Source organism: Solea solea, chromosome 13 (assembly GCF_958295425.1).
Source record: "Solea solea chromosome 13, fSolSol10.1, whole genome shotgun sequence".
In the NCBI taxonomy this organism is placed as follows: Eukaryota; Metazoa; Chordata; class Actinopteri; order Pleuronectiformes; family Soleidae; genus Solea; species Solea solea.
In genome coordinates this window covers 10,030,690-10,051,728 of record NC_081146.1, presented here as the reverse complement: position 1 = coordinate 10,051,728, position 21,039 = coordinate 10,030,690, and the positions used below count along the sequence as shown (strand labels likewise).

At 42.1% G+C, this 21,039-nt stretch overlaps 1 protein-coding gene across 7 annotated transcripts in view; it reads right to left on the bottom strand.

Annotated features, from left to right (window-relative positions):
* Positions 1 to 2,745: 2,745 nt before the first annotated feature.
* kif13a (kinesin family member 13A) overlaps positions 2,746 to 21,039 on the bottom strand; it is a 38,581-nt gene continuing 20,287 nt past the window's right edge. The window contains exons 10-40 of one of the 7 annotated variants that reach the window (XM_058647423.1): positions 20,681 to 20,792; positions 20,299 to 20,511; positions 20,103 to 20,213; positions 19,876 to 20,010; positions 18,480 to 18,610; positions 18,133 to 18,219; positions 17,880 to 18,055; positions 17,016 to 17,235; positions 16,404 to 16,566; positions 15,778 to 15,921; positions 15,538 to 15,687; positions 15,217 to 15,381; positions 14,926 to 15,099; positions 14,471 to 14,622; positions 14,247 to 14,379; positions 13,985 to 14,131; positions 13,280 to 13,312; positions 12,306 to 12,405; positions 12,067 to 12,193; positions 11,922 to 11,977; positions 11,714 to 11,838; positions 10,082 to 10,258; positions 9,896 to 9,988; positions 9,622 to 9,774; positions 9,434 to 9,517; positions 9,294 to 9,344; positions 8,625 to 8,712; positions 8,372 to 8,523; positions 6,817 to 7,002; positions 4,892 to 6,104; positions 2,746 to 4,282 (exon numbers count right to left, since the gene is read on the bottom strand). In XM_058647423.1, coding sequence (XP_058503406.1) covers positions 4,149 to 4,282; positions 4,892 to 6,104; positions 6,817 to 7,002; positions 8,372 to 8,523; positions 8,625 to 8,712; positions 9,294 to 9,344; positions 9,434 to 9,517; positions 9,622 to 9,774; positions 9,896 to 9,988; positions 10,082 to 10,258; positions 11,714 to 11,838; positions 11,922 to 11,977; positions 12,067 to 12,193; positions 12,306 to 12,405; positions 13,280 to 13,312; positions 13,985 to 14,131; positions 14,247 to 14,379; positions 14,471 to 14,622; positions 14,926 to 15,099; positions 15,217 to 15,381; positions 15,538 to 15,687; positions 15,778 to 15,921; positions 16,404 to 16,566; positions 17,016 to 17,235; positions 17,880 to 18,055; positions 18,133 to 18,219; positions 18,480 to 18,610; positions 19,876 to 20,010; positions 20,103 to 20,213; positions 20,299 to 20,511; positions 20,681 to 20,792 — 5,185 coding nt within the window. In that variant the 3' untranslated portion in view covers positions 2,746 to 4,148. The remainder of the gene's footprint in view (positions 4,283 to 4,891; positions 6,105 to 6,816; positions 7,003 to 8,371; positions 8,524 to 8,624; positions 8,713 to 9,293; positions 9,345 to 9,433; positions 9,518 to 9,621; positions 9,775 to 9,895; positions 9,989 to 10,081; positions 10,259 to 11,713; positions 11,839 to 11,921; positions 11,978 to 12,066; positions 12,194 to 12,305; positions 12,406 to 13,279; positions 13,313 to 13,984; positions 14,132 to 14,246; positions 14,380 to 14,470; positions 14,623 to 14,925; positions 15,100 to 15,216; positions 15,382 to 15,537; positions 15,688 to 15,777; positions 15,922 to 16,403; positions 16,567 to 17,015; positions 17,236 to 17,879; positions 18,056 to 18,132; positions 18,220 to 18,479; positions 18,611 to 19,875; positions 20,011 to 20,102; positions 20,214 to 20,298; positions 20,512 to 20,680; positions 20,793 to 21,039) is intronic. The other 6 variants (XM_058647424.1, XM_058647426.1, XM_058647430.1 and 3 more) reach the window with 6 other exon arrangements.

Genomic DNA, 21,039 nt, shown 5'->3' with positions numbered 1-21,039 from the left:
ACGTGGGTCGAGCCGAGTTTGAGTACGCGCGACACGGACTGAGCGTGTGATCCCATCAAATCATTAGATTCAACTATCTATAATCGCGTAATCGGATTATATGTTAGAAATGTATTATATTAAGACACTAAAGGAGCATGATGTGTCAACAGAGATTAAAGAAACACACCAAAGTGTGGCCAGTGTCACAAGTTGGTGTTCTGGTCTGTTTCACAGTGGCGTGCATAGATATTTGGAAGGGCAGGGGCAAAAAATTAAAAGGGCACCCTTCTGAAAGGTTACATCATAGTGTTTTCTCACTGGGAAGAGCATAAGAGGGCACTAAATGAGTTTTAAACCAAAAAGGGGCCTGAGTTTACCCAATAAGGTCACCCACTGAACATTTCAACACGGTATTAGCTTCTCACTACTGTAATTGCTAATCGGTTGAATAGCTGCCAGATATTGAAAGTGAAAGTTATCTTGGAAAAAAGGGGCCGAAGCTCTCACTCGTTGAACATTTTTTGACAATTCTACAGCCAGAAAATTAAAATAAATCCAGGCAGTCTGTATATCATGAGGGTCATAAGAGGGTTAAGGACACTCTTTGGGACAATGTCATGTAGGGGCACAATTTTATGATTTGATTTGGAAGGTCACTGTTAGGTAACAAAGTTGCAAGAGCATCTTAGAGAGCACTGCATCACTTTCCTCCACTAGAAAGGTCACATATGAATGGCAGCCACTAGGACACTTCACCGTGTTTTACCACCCAAGAGGTCACTTTAGTTTTACAGTGTTTTTGTTTTTGCCCATGCCCCCCGTCCCCCCTGCTGTTGCGCCATCCACTGCCACCCATCGCCAACTCCCAACCACCCAATAGCAGCAACACACTTGATGCCAACAGAGTGAGTGAGCTTAGCATGAAACCTGAAAAGCACCACGACCCCTCTCAAAAACCAGAGGAGAGGAAGAAAGTGGAGAGGCGTTAAATATAAACGGCTGAAAGCTGAGAGGACGTTGACGACAGACACACGGCCGGTGTGGATGATGTTCTCCAGGACAGGAAAGCAAAACAGGGAGCTTCAGCCAAGATGATCTTATGTTCTCTCTCCTACATTTTGCCAGTGGATACGTATCAGATGGAAAGTTTTGACAGCCCGTTATTGTCACCCTGTCATCTCTTCCCATCATGTATGGAAAGCCTTTTTAACATTTAAGCGCCAAGTTTGACTCTATGGAATTAGCATTACATAGTCAAAATGTGTCACTTTTTTCACGTGTATGGGGTTTGTCATTATTTTAGACAATTATAATTTCAGATATCTCTTCATTCTGAAACTTAATTCAAGATATCTAAAAAGGACAATGTAGATATCTTGAACTTGAATTGGAACTAGTTGTAGTCTGAAACTTGAAATAGGGATCTCTACACACATGGGTTATACAGTATATGTATATATATATATATATATGTATATGTAGTGATAAACCCCCCACACACGAATGGCAAAAGTGACATCATTTTGAAGTTCTAAAGCAGACACTTTAAATCTCCTCCTGTTGCTGTGACACTAAAATATAAAAATAAAATTTATAAAAATAAAAGAGACAGTGGGACAGTTGTGTTCATGAACACAGTGCAATGCTGGGTACAAGAACAGGGTCTTATTTCTGTATTTTTAGAAACTCTGGTAACCTACACGTCACCGGTGATTCCAGCAGAATTGTTTTTTTAAATCAAAATTGTATGTATTTTGTGACATTGAAGGTAAAGCAAGGACCTTGTTTTATGGAAGCTGCCAGCCAGTGTGCATGTGTTTGAACACTTTAAAGTTGACCTTTTTACTGCATAAAGAAAAAGAACAGCTGCTAGCTGCTAGCTGCAGCTGCTAGCTCATCACTTTGAAGCTCTTGTTGACGGTGACATGCTCTCTGGTATGCAATGTCCATTGTACTTCACTTTTTTTTTTACTTATTTACTTCTGCATGTTATTAAAACCACTTGGACACTTATTTTACCACTTACACACTGTGTTTTATATTAATTTTTTTTTGTTAAAGCTCTTTGAGCTGCATTTGTGTGAATAAAAGTATTATACTGGTGTACCCTGCCTTTCGCCCTATGTCAGCTGGGATTAGCACCAGCGCCCTCTGTGACCCTCAAGTGGAGGATAAAAGCGGCAGAAGGTGAATGAATGAATAATTATTGTATGTAAGTATTATATTCTGGTGTCTTAGCTCTTAGACAAAACAAAATATTTGGGAAACACTGAGCAACATTTTACATGATTACCTCTAACAAGGAGGTTATGTTTTCATCGCTGTGGGTTTTGTGAGGAGTATATTCCCATTAAATTTTGGCATGAATACACCTACTGATGACATCACAGAAAATATTAAATTCTCAAGCAATCTCTTGCTCTTCTAATGGGCCAAACTGTTCAAAATTACATCTCTGTCAAAACCCATTGGATATAGATGACATCTCAGTCAGCTTTATCTTGGATAAACTGCAGGAAAACAGCTGCAAAAATGAGAAGAAACAACACTGAGTTGTTTCTGATTTCCGAGGGGAATTCATGTTGAGGGGAACTGAGAAATACAACAACAAGACAGAAGCAGAGGAAGACATCATTTGCACATGAAAATAACAATAATTAGATATTAACGAGGAAGTATTTCAGAATTATTATCAGGTGAAAAAAAGAGGAAACTGAAAAACACACAAACGTGATGAATTAATAAAGAGTCAACACGGCATGCTGATTGTAAATGTTCTATTCTAGAACATTTTGTACCCATTAAAACAGTTTGAGATACATTATAAATACAATTCTGTACATTATAATAATGTAAATACTATGTTCAAATACATTTTCTATTTACAACTCCTTATGAGGGAGAGCAGCTTTTATTCCTCTTCTTTTGTGTAAGGTCTTGGCTTTCTTTCATTTACATGACTACTTCTATTCAGTTCCACAGTTCAATCGCTTCTATAAAACCAGAAGTTAAAACGATAAATTCTCTCCACGTTTGCACCGCTTCCTCCCCGCTGGTCATGTGAAAAACCGCATGACCGAGTACCTCTTCACATGTAGTCTTAGACTGTAGATCAGTTAACATGACATGAAAACAGACAAGCAGTTAAAAAGGTATTCAAACAAACAGGTCAGGGTTGATGGCGTTTTGAATGCATCAGGATATACATACATACACAGGTTTCAGGTCCATAGACTTTGTCGTCGTTTACAATAACACAGTGGAATCTAAAAGTCGACGCGTCTTTCTTTGTAGGAAGGGAACAATAAGGCATCCATACATCCAGGCGTCTATACGACGCCTAGCTGCTTCATTTCATGAATTAAAGTGATAACGTGTGACTCTTCCATTAGAAGACATTTGGAAGACAGTCGGCAAACTCTCCAAGAATCCTTTCCAGTGCAAGCGTTCAAACAGCAACAGTCTCATGCTGGATGGGGATTATTTCCTCCACAGTGTTACAGTACTTTGACTTCAGGATAATTTAATGTGGTTTAACTGCAGTCAAACACTGAAAGAAACTCAGGTTTTGCAGACGTGTCAGGGTATATGTGGCATTACTCCTATGGCACTAAGCTTTACTTGGACTCATAGATTCAGTATTTAGTGAACACTTCCACACATTAGAAAAATAACACATTACTCATAACAGCAGATATGGAACCGTAGTTCTTTGGTTACCCCTGACATATATTGATGTAAATATCAACGTTTATTAACAGTAGTACATTCTTCATCTTCGCATCCCAGATTACGCCCCTCTGAGCCTCAGGGGAGGACGCATTGTCTTCTTATAAAAAATATTATATATACTGTTTAGATACAAATGTGAGGGGGAAAAAAAGCATGTGGGTAATATTTCCATATGAACTCTCAGTTAAAAGTTAAGTTCTATATCAAAAATATCACCTCATAGAAAACTCAGATATGTGCATAGAGAAATACCGGTGAACAATAATATACCTTCATTAAATGCACGAGTCATTTAAGCCACAGGAAAGCAGACATGCCATCAGAATGCATCAGCTCAGAGATTTGAGTGGAGGGTGTGAAGCCACAGGCACTGGAATCCGAGGGCCACCTTCAGGTCCCTGCTTTGCCTTAGAAAGTTGGTCCGTCTTTGGGTCTTATCTGATCAGAGTCTGGGGTTCTGTGTCCATGGAGAGTGGTCCTCTGGTGAGACGAGATGGTTTGACAAACACGCCATGGCCCGGGGGGCAGCGGAAGTAAACTCTGCCCTGGACAGTCCCGTTATGCTTACCTATGGGAGGGTCAAGCATCATTATAAAGTTACATTATCATAGTGCAGGTTTCCTAATAAATAATGACGCACCTGTAACACTTAGCATCAATTTTGTGACATTTCTGACTTTTATATGATGGTTGTTCCAAATCCCAGTGAGGGTTAAAATATCCAGTTTATTTTAGATTTAGAAATTTAGATGCATTTGTATAAATTGAATAAACCAACCATAGTATGTTTGTATAAGTGTAAAACTACTTGGATTAATCTACATGTACTTGTAGGCAAGGGCATAGGAGTGTACTATAATCTGCAGTCACACGATTAGCGGTCACTTATTCTTACACACTGGACCCTTAAGTTTTAAATGACCAAAAATATACAACGTTTAAAATAAAGGAGGTTTTTGTGAACTGAATGTTGTTGTAGATGTGTAACTAGAGAAAGCACCCAGTGACAAACACAGCCTAAAACATGACCTAAAACATTGTCCCAGTTAAAATAAAATCAACATTGAACAGTTGAAAAGTTCTTGGACAAACACTGTGATAACACTGTTGTTTCTTAAGAACAAATGGCATGACATGCTCAGTTAATATTTGGAGGAAGACCTTTGAAATTACTTACCCACTGCCATGTCCAGCTTCACCCCAATCCAGATACCCTTCGCAAATTCGACCCCTCCAACATAGTGGACTGTTCCTCTCCTCTTCCCCACCCACACTTGCTCTCCAGGAGCCATCCAGTCAGGCAGTTGAGCGGCAGGAGTGCTCTCATCCCCGCTGGAGTCCCCCGAGGGCTCAGCACTGCTGGGGTTGGGGCTGGGACAGGGACTCCCGTGGGGCAGATCTCCCTGTGCTGGCTCCTGGATGGGAGGTTCTCCTCCTCCTCGCAAAGCTGGGGCAGAGGACGTGACTGCAGACGCGCGTGCGAGTGGAGACGGCGACACTGGAGGTGGGATTGATGCAGATGGAATTGTGTGGCATTGCGATGGAGCTGGTACTTTGTCAGGCACATTATTCGGGGCTCTGACTGAAGTGCAAACTAAAGTTGTGTCAGAGCAACACATTGGTACATTAACAGAGTCTTCACTTTCAGGAAGACTGCATATTGCATTAGATGTGTCGATAATACCACAGACAACAGAGGAGGGTTGACTGCCATTGTCACAAGCTTCGATAGCATCGGGTTTCTTCTGCTTCAAACGCTCCTGCTCCCATCCCTCTGTAAAATGTGCTAAATCGCTCTCTGCAATACTGTCATCGGCCCCTTTAAAGTCAGAGAACTCCAGGCTGGTGCTGAGAACACCGCTGTGAGGCAGAGGGAATGTTCGCTGTTTGTCTGTGCAATTAGGAATACTAACAGGTGAGGAGCCCTGAGTTTGGGTGAGCAGATCCTGGGCCACGTCTGCAGAGAGACGAGACTGCAGCGTGTCAGTCCCTGCAGAAACACTTTTGGTTTGGGTGCAGCCTCGTCCAGCCTGACAGCCCAGGGGCTCCTGGAGGTCTCTGGAGGTGCAGCTGAGGTGGTCAGAGCTCTCACTGGCACTGAAAGGCATGTCAGACAGCGTGGCATTGGAGGCACTGTGTGAAAAGTAACCACTGGTGCAACTGCTGGTTGTGGGGCTTCGGGACACCAGTTTCTCTCCACTGCCACCTCCACACCTGCTTCCCTTTAAGTCAGAGCAGGAGGGCAGAAGCCCCTCCTGGTTGTCCAGCGTGGCATTGTAGATCTCAAAGTTAGCAAAGTCCTCGGGGACGTAAGGCTGGAGGCGGCTGTGATCCTGAGGGCGCTGATCCAGGTTCACATCTACATCCGTCTCGTCATCCTCCGAGTCCTGCTGTTCAGAAACATCAGGACAGCAGCAGGACAAATGACACATCGCACAAACCAACAGCCTATACAGACACTTTTTATTATGTGAATGAAGACAATGAATAAATGCAATGAATGTGATGTGATGAATGATATGAACATGTGCAGTGTGGCTCTGTTTTTGTTTTTATAACATTTGCCTCAAGGTGTTTGTTGTTATACTCCTGCAGTCACATGCACATGCCATCAGCTCAACAGTATATGCACTGTCCACACAAAAAAGCATGACATTACTCCTGTTTAAACTAAGGCAAAGCCACTAGAGCACACTGCAGAGAGTAGTTCTAGCATTGTAAGGGTAATTTATAATGAATTCTATCTGTATTTATTATGAACATGAATGGAAAATTAAGCCTAATCTCATGCCCTTTTCTCCATTTTATGTCAGTATGTGGTCTGGACGTGGTGATCACCATTTCTAATATCTTATTATGTACACTATCACATTTATTGAGCAAAAACAATAGTCTACAAGTCTATACAGCTATCTTATAATGTTGTGACAAGTGTATTTTGTGTGTCTGACTCTCATAGTTCATAGTAAACTAATAGCAGCATGGAGACTGGTTAAAAAGGGCTACAAACTCTTCTAGTACACGTGTAAGTGCAGTGTTTACAGCCTTGTTCACAGGTTTAATCTCTATATCGTAGTGTGTGCTGGTGTGTGGAGCACTTACAGCAGTGTGTGGCAATGTGTGGCTGAGCTGTCTGCTGTTGGGAGTGGAGGTGAGGGTGGAGGTGGAGGTGGAGGAGGAGGAGGTGGAAGGCTTGCAGTGGCCCTCGCTGCCTGCCCTGGGTTGGGGCCAAGGGCAGGGAGGGGGGAGCAGTGCAGGGCTGTCCACACATGAGCGCATGCTCTGCAGCTGGGTCAAAACAACAGCACACACTTCACACAAACACACACACACATAGCATGCATGGAGCTGCGCAGGCCAGTTACTCTGTTAGTGGCAGGAAGTTGAGTATTTCAAAATGAGACTTGAAGTTTCCTAAGTCTGTGTAACCCAGACTTATGGGTAGCAGGTGCATTTTCTTTTCTTTTGTTTCCTTCTTTCTTTTTTGTTTCAGTTTTCACTTATTGACGTTGTTATAATCTGCAGAAAGTTGGCCTTTAAAGGACCAGTATGTAGGATTCAAGGAATCTATCAGTAGAAATAGAATAGAATATATTCATAATTATGTTTCCAAGCGTGTATAATCACTTAATTTTCATTAACTTCATACAGTTTCAACATTAGGGGCACACCCACTTCCATGGAGTCTACAATGTTGGACCAGTGTGATTCTACAGTAGCCCAGAGAGGTCAAAACAAACACTGGCACTGCCACTGGAGGTTCTCAAGGAGATTAGTTGCTTCTAAAATCTCAAAATAATCCCTTGACTGAAGAGAAAATCATGACTATTTTAAACATATAGTTGTCATATTTCCTATATTTAATCCCAATTAATCACTAATAAATAAACAACATATGCCTCCTAAAAACACAATCTCACTCAGTCAAATTCCACTGGCCTTCGCTTATTAATTGCTGGGAATAATCGAGCTCCATAAACCTAACAGCAAAAAAAACAAGTAGAGTTGAGCTGATTTGTGCCAGAACTATATAGTGGAAAAGCGCCATTTGAGGCTTCTACATACTTTGATTCCTCACTGGAAACCTCTAGCTCACAGCATCATTGACATGGACTCTATTAGTCAGGTACCCGTACATCTTTCAGTGCACTTCATGCAAAGAGTAAAACACATATGCAATTTTAGTTTTAAATATCTGAAACAGCCACAAACTATGAGGAAAATCTGATCATCACAAAATCAGACATGAGATTTTACAGCTCAGTTCAGAGTCATGGGCTGTGGTCGAATAGTCTTTATTTATGAAGTATCTTAGTGGTCTTAAACAGGAAGCCTGTCACGAGTTTTAGGAATACACCATTGGTTTTCTCATCAGTTATAAAGTTAGTAGTTTGAGTTTAGGAGAGAATAATTCAGATTTTCCAACCACAGCCACGCTCCACAAAAGGGCACAGTGTCATAGAAACAGTCGGTGGTGCAACAGTTAGTTTTTTTTTTTAAATCCAGTCATGCAAAAATAAAGCCATTTTCAAAACAATCATAAGCCTGCTTAGGAAAATTATTAACATATTTATCATGTTATTGGAATGTAAAAATGGTGTTGGAGAGAAAAGGATTTGTCATATTGACAGAGACAATGAAACAGCTGCATTCTTACCTCTTGTCCCAGCAGTGGTCGAGCCTCCAGTACTTTCTTTGCCTTGTTCTCCTCTTTGACAGGCAGCAGAGACTTGAGGAACTTTGGTGGCTGAGGCGAAATAGCTTTAAAGGGGCTGGAATTGAAAAAGGTGGGACTCTCTGGAGTCAAACCTGTGTGGGAACATGCGGTTAAAACCCAGGTGTTAAGTCACTTATTCAGAGAGAGGCAGGACTTAATATAGAGTTGCAAATCTGCCTCGCATGTACTTTACCTTGGTTCTCCCTGCTTTTGACGGGTGTGCTGCAAAGAGAGCCATCCTGGGGATTGCAGTTGGAGTTGTCCACATGATCACAGTGATCCTAGAAAAAACAACAACATACAGGTCAAGTTTGCACAAAACATTTAAGGTTAAAGCTGGAGGAGAAAAACTTTTGGTGATTTAATGTTATTGTTATTATTCTGCACGTGTTTGGGTTTCGTGGGCAGAAACTATTTATATGCTTCATCCTTTATTGCTCTGCCAAGTAATACTATCAGACCTAACGGAGGAAGCATTTGTGTGTATACAGCAGCAGCATCGGGGCGGACAGAGACAAGAAGTATTTATCCCACCAAATAGCTGAATGACCATGTTTTTTTGAGCTGTAGAATTCACGTTTTGTGCAATGTTGCTGTTGCCTCCATCTGTTTAATCTGAGACTTAATCATCATTGTGTGAACACATTTTAAAATGATTTGAATATAATGGACATTTATGTTTAAATGGGTTGTTTGTTTTTGTTTTAAAGTTGCAGCTAAACCTATTCTGTACTACACTACACTACACCTTAATCTTTAATTATCAACAGTCTGAAACATATAACAGTAAAAACATAACTTAAATCATTAAACAGTCTATTTTCTTTTATTTAAAAAGTAGTATGAAGCTTTAGCGACTCACTTTATAGTCTTCATCCTCACAGCCAGTCAAGTCCGTTTTACTGCACGAGGACTGGAGAGCAAGAAAAAAAAAAAACATGCTGTCAGTGTCATCACATTTTATTGCAGTTGTTTCCATGTGGTTTCAACAGGTGCGCAGACCATTACATGCTGTACATTAGGCGTGCTGATGCTCCTTCTTAGATGTCTCCCCTTGTTGGCGAGTGCTTCCTTCACGGTCACAGCCTGGCGGAGAGAAGAATAAGACAGGTGCATGTTTACACCTACACTCTATGTAGGACTTCTACTTCTGCACTAAATCATACTTCATACATTGGTATGTACAATACCTGCCGTAACCTTTCCAGACTGAGGATGTTCTCCACTTCCAAGACCCCCCGTGTGTATTTCTCTATGTAGGTTTCCCCGTCCTGAGTCTCCTCGCTGTCACCGCGAGCAGCCATGAGGGCCAAAGTTTCCCGCTCCTCTGGCTCCTCTGAGGCCTGGAGAGGAAGAAGGGAAGAAACAAGGAAAAGGGCTGATGAAGATAAAGCTAAACACCAAAGTGGTATTTTGTGGGAAAGCATTAAACACAGGTAGAATAACTGTTTTGTGGAGTTGTACCTTTGGTATGTTGGAGACGATTTCGTAAGTCACACCACAGGAGTAGAGTGAGTTCTTGAGAGACATTCGTCTCTTGAGACTCTGAGTGAAACTCTGCATTTAAAGAAAGACACGTTATGAACATTTAAACAGGTTAGTGGTGTGTGCCGAGCCTCCGAGTTGATGTTTGCCTTGACTCTTCTTAACCTGTTTGTTATAAATGTTGACGGCGATGCGCTTTCGCAGCACCAGCTCCATGGAGGCAGGGTGGCTGAGCTGCACAGTGGCTTTGATGATCAGGTAGATGCGTTCATTTGGAGACGTGACCCGGTTGAGGTGCACAGAATCGTGGATGGATGAGTCCCAGGAGCACACGGCCAGAACCTGGTAAATTGGAACAGCAGTAACAATGGCATTGTTTATTCAGGGAAAATTGACTGAGCATTGAGCTCTCTCACGGCAATACCCTGAGTTTACAGGGTACAAAATAACAAAATAAGGTTATACAACATTATAAATACAAATGGCAAAAAGAGATAAAAGAGTTGAGCAATAACAGATAATGCATATTAATAAAGAAAAAGTGTGCTAAAACAAAACCAAAGTAACAGAAATGATCTGTATGTCTAAAATAAACTACTTCAAAGAAACAGTGAGCAACAAACAAATCATCAACTAAATGTTTCATATTCAAAATGTGCTCCACTTGTTTTGGACCCCCCAAAAAAAGATAAAAAGCCAGTTTACCCAGCTCAGTATGGATATGGTGCTTTCAAAATATAATTGCTCTGAGCGTCTTTGGCGGCAGATGGATCTTGGTTTGGAAAGAGGAAAAGAAGTAGGAGGGTAGCAGGCCTCATCGTGATTTAGAGATTAAAATTAGGCTTTTTGTCTTTCCCTCTAGTCACTCAGAGAAAACCACATTTCAAAACAAGTCACAGTGATGAGCTCTGAAACAAATTCCCCCAGAAATAAAACGAAGAGCGCTTACAGTAAAGTGTGTAGAGTTTTCAATGTCAGTGCCATGTTGTTATCTACTGCTGAGAAGACATCAGGTTGTGACAGCACAGACGTGTTGGGCTGTAGATTTGGTTTTTGAGAATGTTGACTTCACCATCTCATAGCAGAGGGGGGCCTGACCACCACTGGGTGGTGCAAAAGCTCAAGGGGACATGGCAAAGCCCTTTCGATTTTAATGGTGTCATTATGGTTTATATGTAAAATATAGATGAGTGTCAGTGTTCATATTTATGAGGAAAAAAACTTTAAAATGTAAGGGTTACATTGAAATTTGATTCACATAAAATAAATTGTTCCATAAATAAATGTTAAAAACGTGGTCAGGGAGAATTAGGAATTGGGTCCTCAATGTATACGATCATAAAAACATGGGCCCCTCAAGGAAAGGGTTGGGAGATGCACTAAAGCATAGATAAGAGGTAGTGATTACTGTCTGAGTCTCACTGCTGCTCAGTATAAAAGAAAGACAATTTAAGATCATGTTTATTTTTTAAAACTTAATTACGTGCGAGATTACGTTTAAATGTTTTAAAAGTCTGCTGATCTTCTGGAATTTTCACTCACAACCACTTAAAGGGTTGACGTCGTCTGGGCAGAAATGCTTTGTTGATGCCAGAGGTCAGAGCAGAGGACAATGATCAGACGTTACTTCGACGGTGTGCAGAAGTCCATCTCTAAATGCACATCATGTCAAACCTTGAAGCAGAAGACCACACTGGCTTCTAGAGTGTTCTGACATGTTTTGTGTGTGTGTGTGTGGTTCTCTCGTAGATCCCATTTTGGCCACAAGAGGGCAGAAAAGTCAAGTCCAGAACTCACCTCCTCCTCACTGTGTCTGATGATGGGCAGATAGAAGAACTGGCTTCCATGCTCCTTAGGCAGGATGGAGTTAACGCCTGCAGCATGTGGGCCTGTCAGCTGCTCGTTCACTGTCAGATTATCCGCTGATGGAGTGAACAGAGACGGTGTTTATAAAGACTCTGAGTTAAATCTGTGCAATATGACTTGGCAGAGAAGATGACCACACCATTCAAATCCAGGAAAAGCACTGGGATGTGCGCTTCCATTCCAGCAGGTGGAGTCCTGCAAGCAGTGAGACCAGTGGTGAAAAAAAGTAACTGGTTACAAATGAAGTTGAATGTGATACATAGTGGATACACAGTTATTTGTACCAGTCAGCAGGAGCTCCAGGGATGCCACTGCCAGGTGCAGGTACCAGCACTGCATTTCTCTCTTCAGTCAGTCCAACCCACTGCTCCACCAGCCGAGCTTCACGCTCAATGTCCTCCTCTGACTTTTCTAGATTTATTAAATGAGGAAAAGACAAGTTTTATAAAAACACACCGATTAAAAAATAAAAATAAATAAATAAATCTAACCATCAGCTTTTGTGGCGACTCTTAAGACTCACCATGTTTGTTGATGATTTTCTTGATTTGTTCATCAAGGTACTCCCGGCGTTTGATCAGAGCGTCTGACCAGCGCTCTCTAACACAGTTGAGATCTTCTTCCTAGGAGCAGAGAGAGAGACTAGAATCAGTGCCAGTTGGCTCAGTGAACAGAGGATCTGCTGCAGGAGTCAGTAAAGTGTTAGCAGGTGGTGGGAAAGGTGGACTGGGCTGGCATGTGTGGAAAGAATATCATATCTATTTCATAATACCCACAGTGCTAATACATAACAAAAGCCTTGTGGAGCTAACCCTGCTCAAAGATCCCAAATTCAAGGTGTTATTTTTAGTCCAAGAGATGATAACGGCTTTGTTTTTGCATAGAGCCTCAATTTACCCATTGACAACTCACACACAACTACACACATGCATTTACACACGCACACACACTTTCAGTACATGCGTGTAGCCACAGCCACTCACAGTCCTACCTGGATACACAGAGGATATTACACCACGGAGAGCAGATTCCCCTCCGCACTGTCCAAAAAAAACCTCCGACAAACCTCAAAGCCAGTCACGTTACATTCCTGACATCCATCATGCAAAACACTGTGAATCATGCAGCCATGCATTGCCCAGGTGATTAAGTGAGGCTTATTATTCCTGTGACTCTTCAGTAGCGACAAGCAAACAGTAGCATTAGTGTGTGCAACCTGAACACAAGACAACAGAGAGCGGGATGAGATGGTTGACAGCCAAATCCCTGGCTTGGAGCTCCGCCATGGGTGGAACTGTGTTTTGCACAGAGGGTGGTCGGTGTGTTTGATAAATTACAGCATCAAAAAAAATCATTCACATGTGCAGCTGCTGTTTTAATAAAGCACTCCTTTAGTTGCTGGCGGGGAGGCAGGGGGGCGCAGTGATCATATAAACACATGATCAGCTGGTTTCCTTCATGCTGCAGTGTGAACTAAAGCAACGCTAAGATTGGTACCTGATAACTATCCATATCCTCTTCCGCCTCTCTCTGACAGGAGAGAACACACTTAGTCAACAAAAAGGCCCTGACATGACATCTCAGAGCAAATCATCTTATCTCTTATCTAGTAATATCAGTTATGTTGATGTTATGTCCTCGTTTTTTGTTTTAAAAACAACAACCAGTCCCAAAATGTATTCTTGTAAATATATGAATATGGAAAATAATTGGAAAAAGACTTGCTCAGGACACATAAGGGCATATTAACAGAGCACTAATGACTTTCAACATTCCTTTGTCTCTTATTCAGACTGCCATTCACCCAGATGAAACAGACTTAACATGCTTTGGCTGAATCAGCATGACACTGGATATTGCTGGCATGAAACCAGCACAATGTTCCCAAAACACGTCTCTGTTTTAATGGAGAATCAGTTACACACAAATCAGTCCCACTTTATACGTATGTGGTCCACGAAACCACGCATTAACAGTAAGCGGTGGGAGCCAACAAGCTATGCTTCTTGTCACTACTTTGAATATTCTGTGTTTGATTATTATTTTGCTTCCTCAATTTAATTTCTATATCATATTGTGCAAAGAATTTGTTTGGTGGCAATCGGGAAGCCTTATACTATTTGCATATTCAGAATAAACAGTACAAACAAACAAAAACAAAGAATATGAGTTTATGTAAAGAAATGTAAGTGCATCACAGACCTGGTAGCTGTCGAGGGGTCTCTGTAGTTTGGTGGAACGCACCGACACACAGCCAATAGAGACAGAGAGCACGGCCTCCACCAGCAGAGGCAGAGTGCCTGAGTTCTGGACTGGTTTCACGCACACATGCAGCCTCCGAGAGTGACCCTGTTTAGACAAATACTCAATAATTCAACATCAGAGTGCTGCAGGTCATGATCACTGTAGGCTTGTGTTTGATCTGGGGTAGTGTGATATATATATAAAAAAAAGGAAACCTAACCTGTCTTAGTTGGAAGACTCCTCCTGTGCTGCCGTCTTTTGCCGAATGCAGCTCCACAGACGAATATTCTCCCTGCTCATTCAGCTCCTGGATGGAGAGCAACAGCTCGATCCTGCGAGACACTTCCCTCCACCTGGGAAAGTTGACATTGAGGATAAGCAAGATATTGAAATGGCACCACCTGTGAGAGTCTGACTGTCTCAAAGTCTGAGCGAAACGTGTACCTGTCTCGGAGCGTCTGAGTCTTGGCCTCTAGTGCGTCTAACTCCCAGAGTGAACGTCCATTCCCAGCACAGCGGTGACCCCACACTTCAATGGCTAATGCGCCGTCTGATATGAACTCTACAAACTCGTCCGTGACGTGCACAACATAGTCCTGCAAAAAGAGGAGTTTGTGTATTGATGCTGTCAACGATTTAAAATTGCATTCAAGGCTAAATCAGTGTTTTTACATTTTTTTAGTGGGACCCACATTTCAAAGATGACCAATCATTGACCCATTTAAAAAATATAAATTGTTAAATGTAAAATTGAGTATAATATAACATTTTGAATTTTTATTTTAAGAGATATATGGTTGATAAATGAATAAAACCTTAATTTTATGTATGTGCAATTCAATTACTCTGAAGTCTCTGACAACATAATACTGAAACAACCAGCAGCACCTTTTACTTACCTTGCAGTGATCAAACTGAACAGTGAACTGGGCGTCTGGGCTTCGAGGGGAAGGTCTGTCTGGGCTGACCATGGGAGGAGCCACAGTGGGCTCACCATGCTCCCAGAAGGTGTACTGACAGAACACAAAGTTGGACAAGTTGAGTGGCAGACCTGTAGCCTCCCTGATCCGCACCTGCAGCAGGGAAAATAAAGTACACATAAAAGTTACTGACAGTTTGGGTGTCTCAGTGAAACACTAGCTCATTTACAATCCCAGTCTAATTTGAAAATACAGATGAGTGATTTTTACCCTGCAGGTGAGCCTCTTGGCCATGTGGACAATCTCCCCGTTGGTGTCCATGACCTCATAGCAACTACTCTCACTGGAGTTTTCTGACGAGTCGTCTCCCCCAGACTGACGCTCGGGTACAGCACCGCTGACTCTCATCAGCTCAATGTGTAACCTGCCTGCTACCTGCACAAACAGGCAGAGTGGGGGTGTTAGACATATTCTTTATTCTTCAATAACCATTTTATATTTAGAGAATCCAGTGTTAGTAAATACAGGAAACATGCACCATGACTAATGGATTTGTGCATAAACATGTTCATGACGATGATGTAGCAGTACCTCTCCCTGCTGGCTGATGATGGGCACAGCATACTGCAGTTTAACATCATGGAAAAGGCACTCCAGAAAAATGTTGGCCACGCCTATCAGGTTGTGGTTCTCTTGTGCCTCATAGAAGGGATCACAGTGCTTACTATTTGCCTTGTTGTGCTGAAAAAAGAGGCAAACTTAATTATACAATTCACTTTTTGATGTGATTTCCTGCCAATCTCCTCTTTCCTCCACTTCTGTGTTTCTCACCAACTCCTCGGTGCCTTCCCTCCAGTCCCTGTAATGGTCTCTCATGTCCACTAGTTTGTTCTCCAGCTTCTCTATGGTCCACACCTGGGTCCCCTTCCCTTTCCTACGCACCTGGATGGCTGGCTCACTCACTATTACTCCACGCTACATAAAAAGGATTCACAGGTTTAGACACTTGTTACATTTCAGTAGATACATGACAACTTGAATTGCTTTGTGAAATATGCCATAAAGTAGACTGCTGTCGTTTCTTTGTGGCATGGACCTGAAACCAGAAGTTACATACTGTAGTGCCAATGCAGGTGATGCCATTCTGCCTGTTATGAGTTGATGTACCATCAAAATAATCCTGGAGACATTATTTGAAGGTTGAATTCCTACAATGTGTCATTTTGAGTGGATTTTAATGTTTACCAAAACCAAAACATGCTTTGTTAGGCCACCATAACCTTTGAACCCTAATCTAAACAGTTCATTTCTGTGCTAAATTTGAAAGGATGCTCTCAGAGTGTCTTTGAGGTATTAGGTTCACAAGAATGGAAGGGACAACACGAAAGCATAAAGCCTCTGGCACTAAAACAAGTAACAATGTGGTAACATATTCTTAAGTAGTTCAAGGGTCTGACCTTGCGGTTGGCGCTGAGGTTGGCTGCGGGAATCTGAAGGGTGACCTGATAGTCGGTCAGTTTGTTCATCTCCTCTGCCAAAAAGTTGGCTTCTCGCACCAAGGTGTTGGCTTTCACGACCTGCTCCCTGAGCCGAGAAAGACTCTGGCGAAAAAGCTCATCTCTGTCCCACACACACAGACACACACAGGGATCATTCCTCCATTCTTGAAGATGAAAACCTGTTATTATCTTTTATGTGCAGTTTGTCTAGACTGACATAAACAGGTATTTTACCTTTAATGACAGACCAAACTGTGACTTCAAGTACAAACACTAAAATCCCTGCATCTCAGACACTGCTCTCTTTCTAATATTTACTCAAGTCTACTAGTCATGGGAAAATTAGGTAGAAGACACCGAGGCTGAATCCAGCAAGAATGCTGTGTAATAGCAGCATACGTTCCTTTGGCAAATAACATACGTAAATGTTTAACTTTGACTTTTTACTCCACTGGGGGCATCGTAGGCTTGCACGTCAACTCAAAAAAGCAAATACTGCAAATATTATATGTATAATAAGTGATAAAAGCCTGGGGCAGGCAGGTCAGTCAGTGTTCATATTCCACTAACCGGTCATCCGTCCACAGTCGCAGCTTGCCGTGTGCCGTGTGCGTCGGGAACGTGAGGCGATCGCTGTTGCTGCGGTGGTGCTGCGTTGCTTTCTCAGGAGACAGCTGTTGCCGCAGTGACTCAAGCTCTCGCTCATACATCATCCTCTGCTCCTCCAGCGCCGTCCGCTTCTCCTCCAGGTACTGCTTCTCCAGCACTTGGACCACATTCTGCATGGGGTCTGCTCACAGATACAGAAACAAGAGGACGCATCATCAGTAAAGAACAGGACAACTGCAGCCTGTGTGTTTTCATTCACATTAGCTTTAAATGAGTAAAATATTATTATTAGTCCTAAATGTTGTAGTGCATTGAATATGATTGTATTTATGCAACACTTGTTTATATAGCAGAAAAGGAACAATCCTTTAGTAAGGTGGAGATAAAATAAAGATAAAAAAAATCAGAATCAGCTTTATTATGATTTCAAGCAAGAATGTGCTCCTTTGTCTACATGAATTTACTGCTATTCCGTTTCATATCATGTTATATTTGGTATTACTGGTGATTTTGTGCTTTTCTGTGATTCTAAAATCAATTTTTTTAATTAAATGTTTGGGGAATGTTTGTCCCGCTAAAAATTAAATTTTGCAGCAATTATTTACAGACACAATACTCAGGAATGGTTTAATTACATTTGACTTTTAAAAAGCTACATGGGGATAAACAAAGGATTGTTTTACAGTAATGGTATCTCCATAAAATGTTGTGATTTTGGTCATAATAGGTGAAACGACCTGGAATGGCGCATGTTCTGTAAAGAGTTGTTGCCTGAGTAGCCAAAGGATCATGTAGACTGCAGGATGCAGATAATACTAATCATACCATTGTTCCCAAGAGTCTTCATTATGACCTCCATCTGGGCAAACTCATAGCTGTAGTCCTGCTCAGAAGAGGCTTCACTAGCCGTCTCCACATCTGCCTCGACAAAGCTCTCTCTGGGGGAAGCTCTCTCCAGCTCCTTCAAGCGGTCCCGTCGCTTTCGCTGTGGCAGATTTATCCTACAACACAGCGTCTTCTGCTCAGTGACATTTTAATTTCATAATAGTCAGACACATTTGACTGAAAGATGTCACACCTGAAGAAGTGGTTATTGCCCCATAAGATACGATCCCCGTGCCACAGGTGCACCAAGGAGTCGATCATTGTTCCGTTCACACAGGTCCTGCGGAAAACAGAGACGTTTAATGAAGATGTTTCATTCATCAAGACGTCCGACGCTATTTTTATCTTTTAATTGGGGAGACAAATTGAGAAAGAAGACTCCCTTTGTAGGCGGGAGAGGGATGTGGCTCTGATATCAAAGCACAGAGCTCGAATTAAAGATTCCTGCACAATGAGGTCATGTGAAACACTGAGGTCCAGTCATCCATGAAGGAGAGAGACAGACAGATACACTGAGATAGAATGTGAGAGGTAACACACCTGGCATTCTCTATGGGCATCAGGGTGACATCACCATCTGGGCACAGTTCCAGGACACAGTGCTCTGACTGGATCCCAATACCAAAGAGCTGGATGTCCTGGGATGTGTCTGCACCCACACGTGTGTGCTCCTACGTGCAGATGGAGGAACAATTAAGGAGGAAATAATGATGGATTTATATCAGAAGCCTTATTCCAATTATTTGTTCATAACTGGTTACTGATTAAACCAAACTGTGGGAGAGCACTGATGAAAATAAATCTTAACTTGAGTGAAATCAAGACTAAAACCAAAGCGAAACCAAGCTTTAGTGAAAACACTTGTCTCTCTCATTGCAGTGTGGGCGTTGTTGAACAAACATCCCAGTTTCTAGAGGATGTCCTTCCCCGGAGTGAACTAACGCATTTCACATTACCATAGTCATTCCACACTGATATGCCAGGCAGGTCTGCAGAACACAGACAAAGGCCTGTTGTTCTGCACACCACACACAGGCTGCTCTCTCACATGCCTCTGCTCTTACAGGTCCAGGCCAGATGATCATTTTGTCCCACTGCTGAAAAGTCAAGGCCTGCCCTGACTGGACTGCTGTGTATTCAGCAGCTCTATGCTTCAGTTGATGGTAAATATAGTGTTCTCTTGTTGGACCAATTGAAGCAACAGCTACACTGATTATTTCTTCTTGAAAATATCTTCTCTAAGTAAATCATTTGAAATTCCAGTCGGAATTTTCTGATCATGTCAAGTATGAACATTATATTGCCTTAAAGGTCCAATCAGTGTGTAAGAATTGGTGGTGATCTAACGGTGAGACTATGAGACTACAGATTATAACAAAAACAGGACTCCTCCTTGCCCCCCCCCCCCCCTTTCTCAAGTGCTTCAAGAAACTATGCTGGCCTTTGCATACCAGAAACGATGATGCTCTTCTCTGTTTGCATAGTAAACTTCTGCTACATAACACGAAACGTATGCTCTTGCTGGCTTGTCTGTTTATCCTGCTGTAGAAATATGGCAGTGCGAGACAGTAGCCTCCATAAAGCAAGGTCGTCCTTGTCGAAAGTATATACTCGATAAAAGGCTTTTTCAAGCAATTTTCATTTTATAGTCATTATAGACTCATACATATTAAATGTTTGCCAATAAGCCATCCTACATGTTACATAATGGACCTTTGAGAAACCTTGGAGTGAACTTTGAACTAAAAAACTGAACTTTAAAAAGGAATAATTAAAGAGATTTGGCATTTGAACTTTCATTGTAAACATCTATTACTTTTACTAATTATTTCTGTTTAAATGTGTAAATCCTGAAGTGCTAACGTTGAAGCCTAAGAGGCGAGGCTCCATCTAAAGTACAGTACTTGGAAAGTGCTGCACCGTTAAACTGTCTTACCTTCAGGTAGTAGACCAGCAGCTCATTCAGGGCAGGATCAGCATTGAGATTGACCAGGAAACACTTATCTTCTCCCACTTTAATCCCAGAGGTTTCCAAAGAGATGCCCATGCTCTCCAGCTGCTTCTGACGCTCCTGTAAACACAGATGACAACACTGATGCACAAATATCCAGAAGCTTCTTATTCTTTTTTCTTTTTTTTTTTTTACAAAGCACATGTACATACAGTGGCAATCTCCTCTGTCTTTCTCAGCTTCTCCTCCCAAGTGACAGTCATCTCCAGAATGAGCTTCTCAGACTCGTGCAGTTTCTCCTTCAGTTCAGGAGCCTTCATGGACTAACGCGGTGGAAAAAACACCAGTGTTAATAGAGTAAAGACCATGTGATTGATCTGTACGCCTCCTCCACCACCACCACCTCACCTCAGCCTGAGAGAGCTGAACCTTGAGCTTCTCCACCTCCTCCCTCAGCTCTCTGATGATTCGAGCGTTAGGGTCCTCATTCACGACGGCATGGTTGACGATTCTCTTGGCCCTGTCTGCGTAACGAAGTGTGGACAGTGTCTCCTCGTAGTTGTCAGCTGCTGGACTCACTGTGGCTATCATGGCTGTCTTGCTGTTGCCGCCAAGGTTGTCCTGAAGACAAGAAGTCACATTGCACCTGAATATACACGGAGCAAAGATTGCAGCAGCACAGCACGAATGTGTAGCGAAGGGTACACTCTTTTGATCAGATCTGGTGCTATTACATGCTACTGCGAATAACCAAAGAGAGTGGACAGTGATAATAATATATGGGTCAAACCTTCAGTAGCCAGGTGAGGACTGAGTCTCTGTAAGGTACAAACTTGGCCTTCCCCTTTCCCGCAGACTGATCAGCCAGAGCAGAAATCACACAGCCTAATGTGGTGAGTGATCTAAAGTGACAAACAGAAAAATTACACGTTCGTGGAGTACAACATTTAAAGCGGAGCTGGATCAATGAGAAATCGTCTTCACAGTAAAAAGAAGGAACATATCTGCACACCTTAAAGCTCCCATTTAAAGGATCTTTAATGTCAGTGATTTTTCAAGAATTGTGGTTGTTTACGATGGTGACTCGTGTATTTATCACTCATCTGAGGAAGAGCCTATTGTGCTCTATGCTGCATTTATATAAAAAAA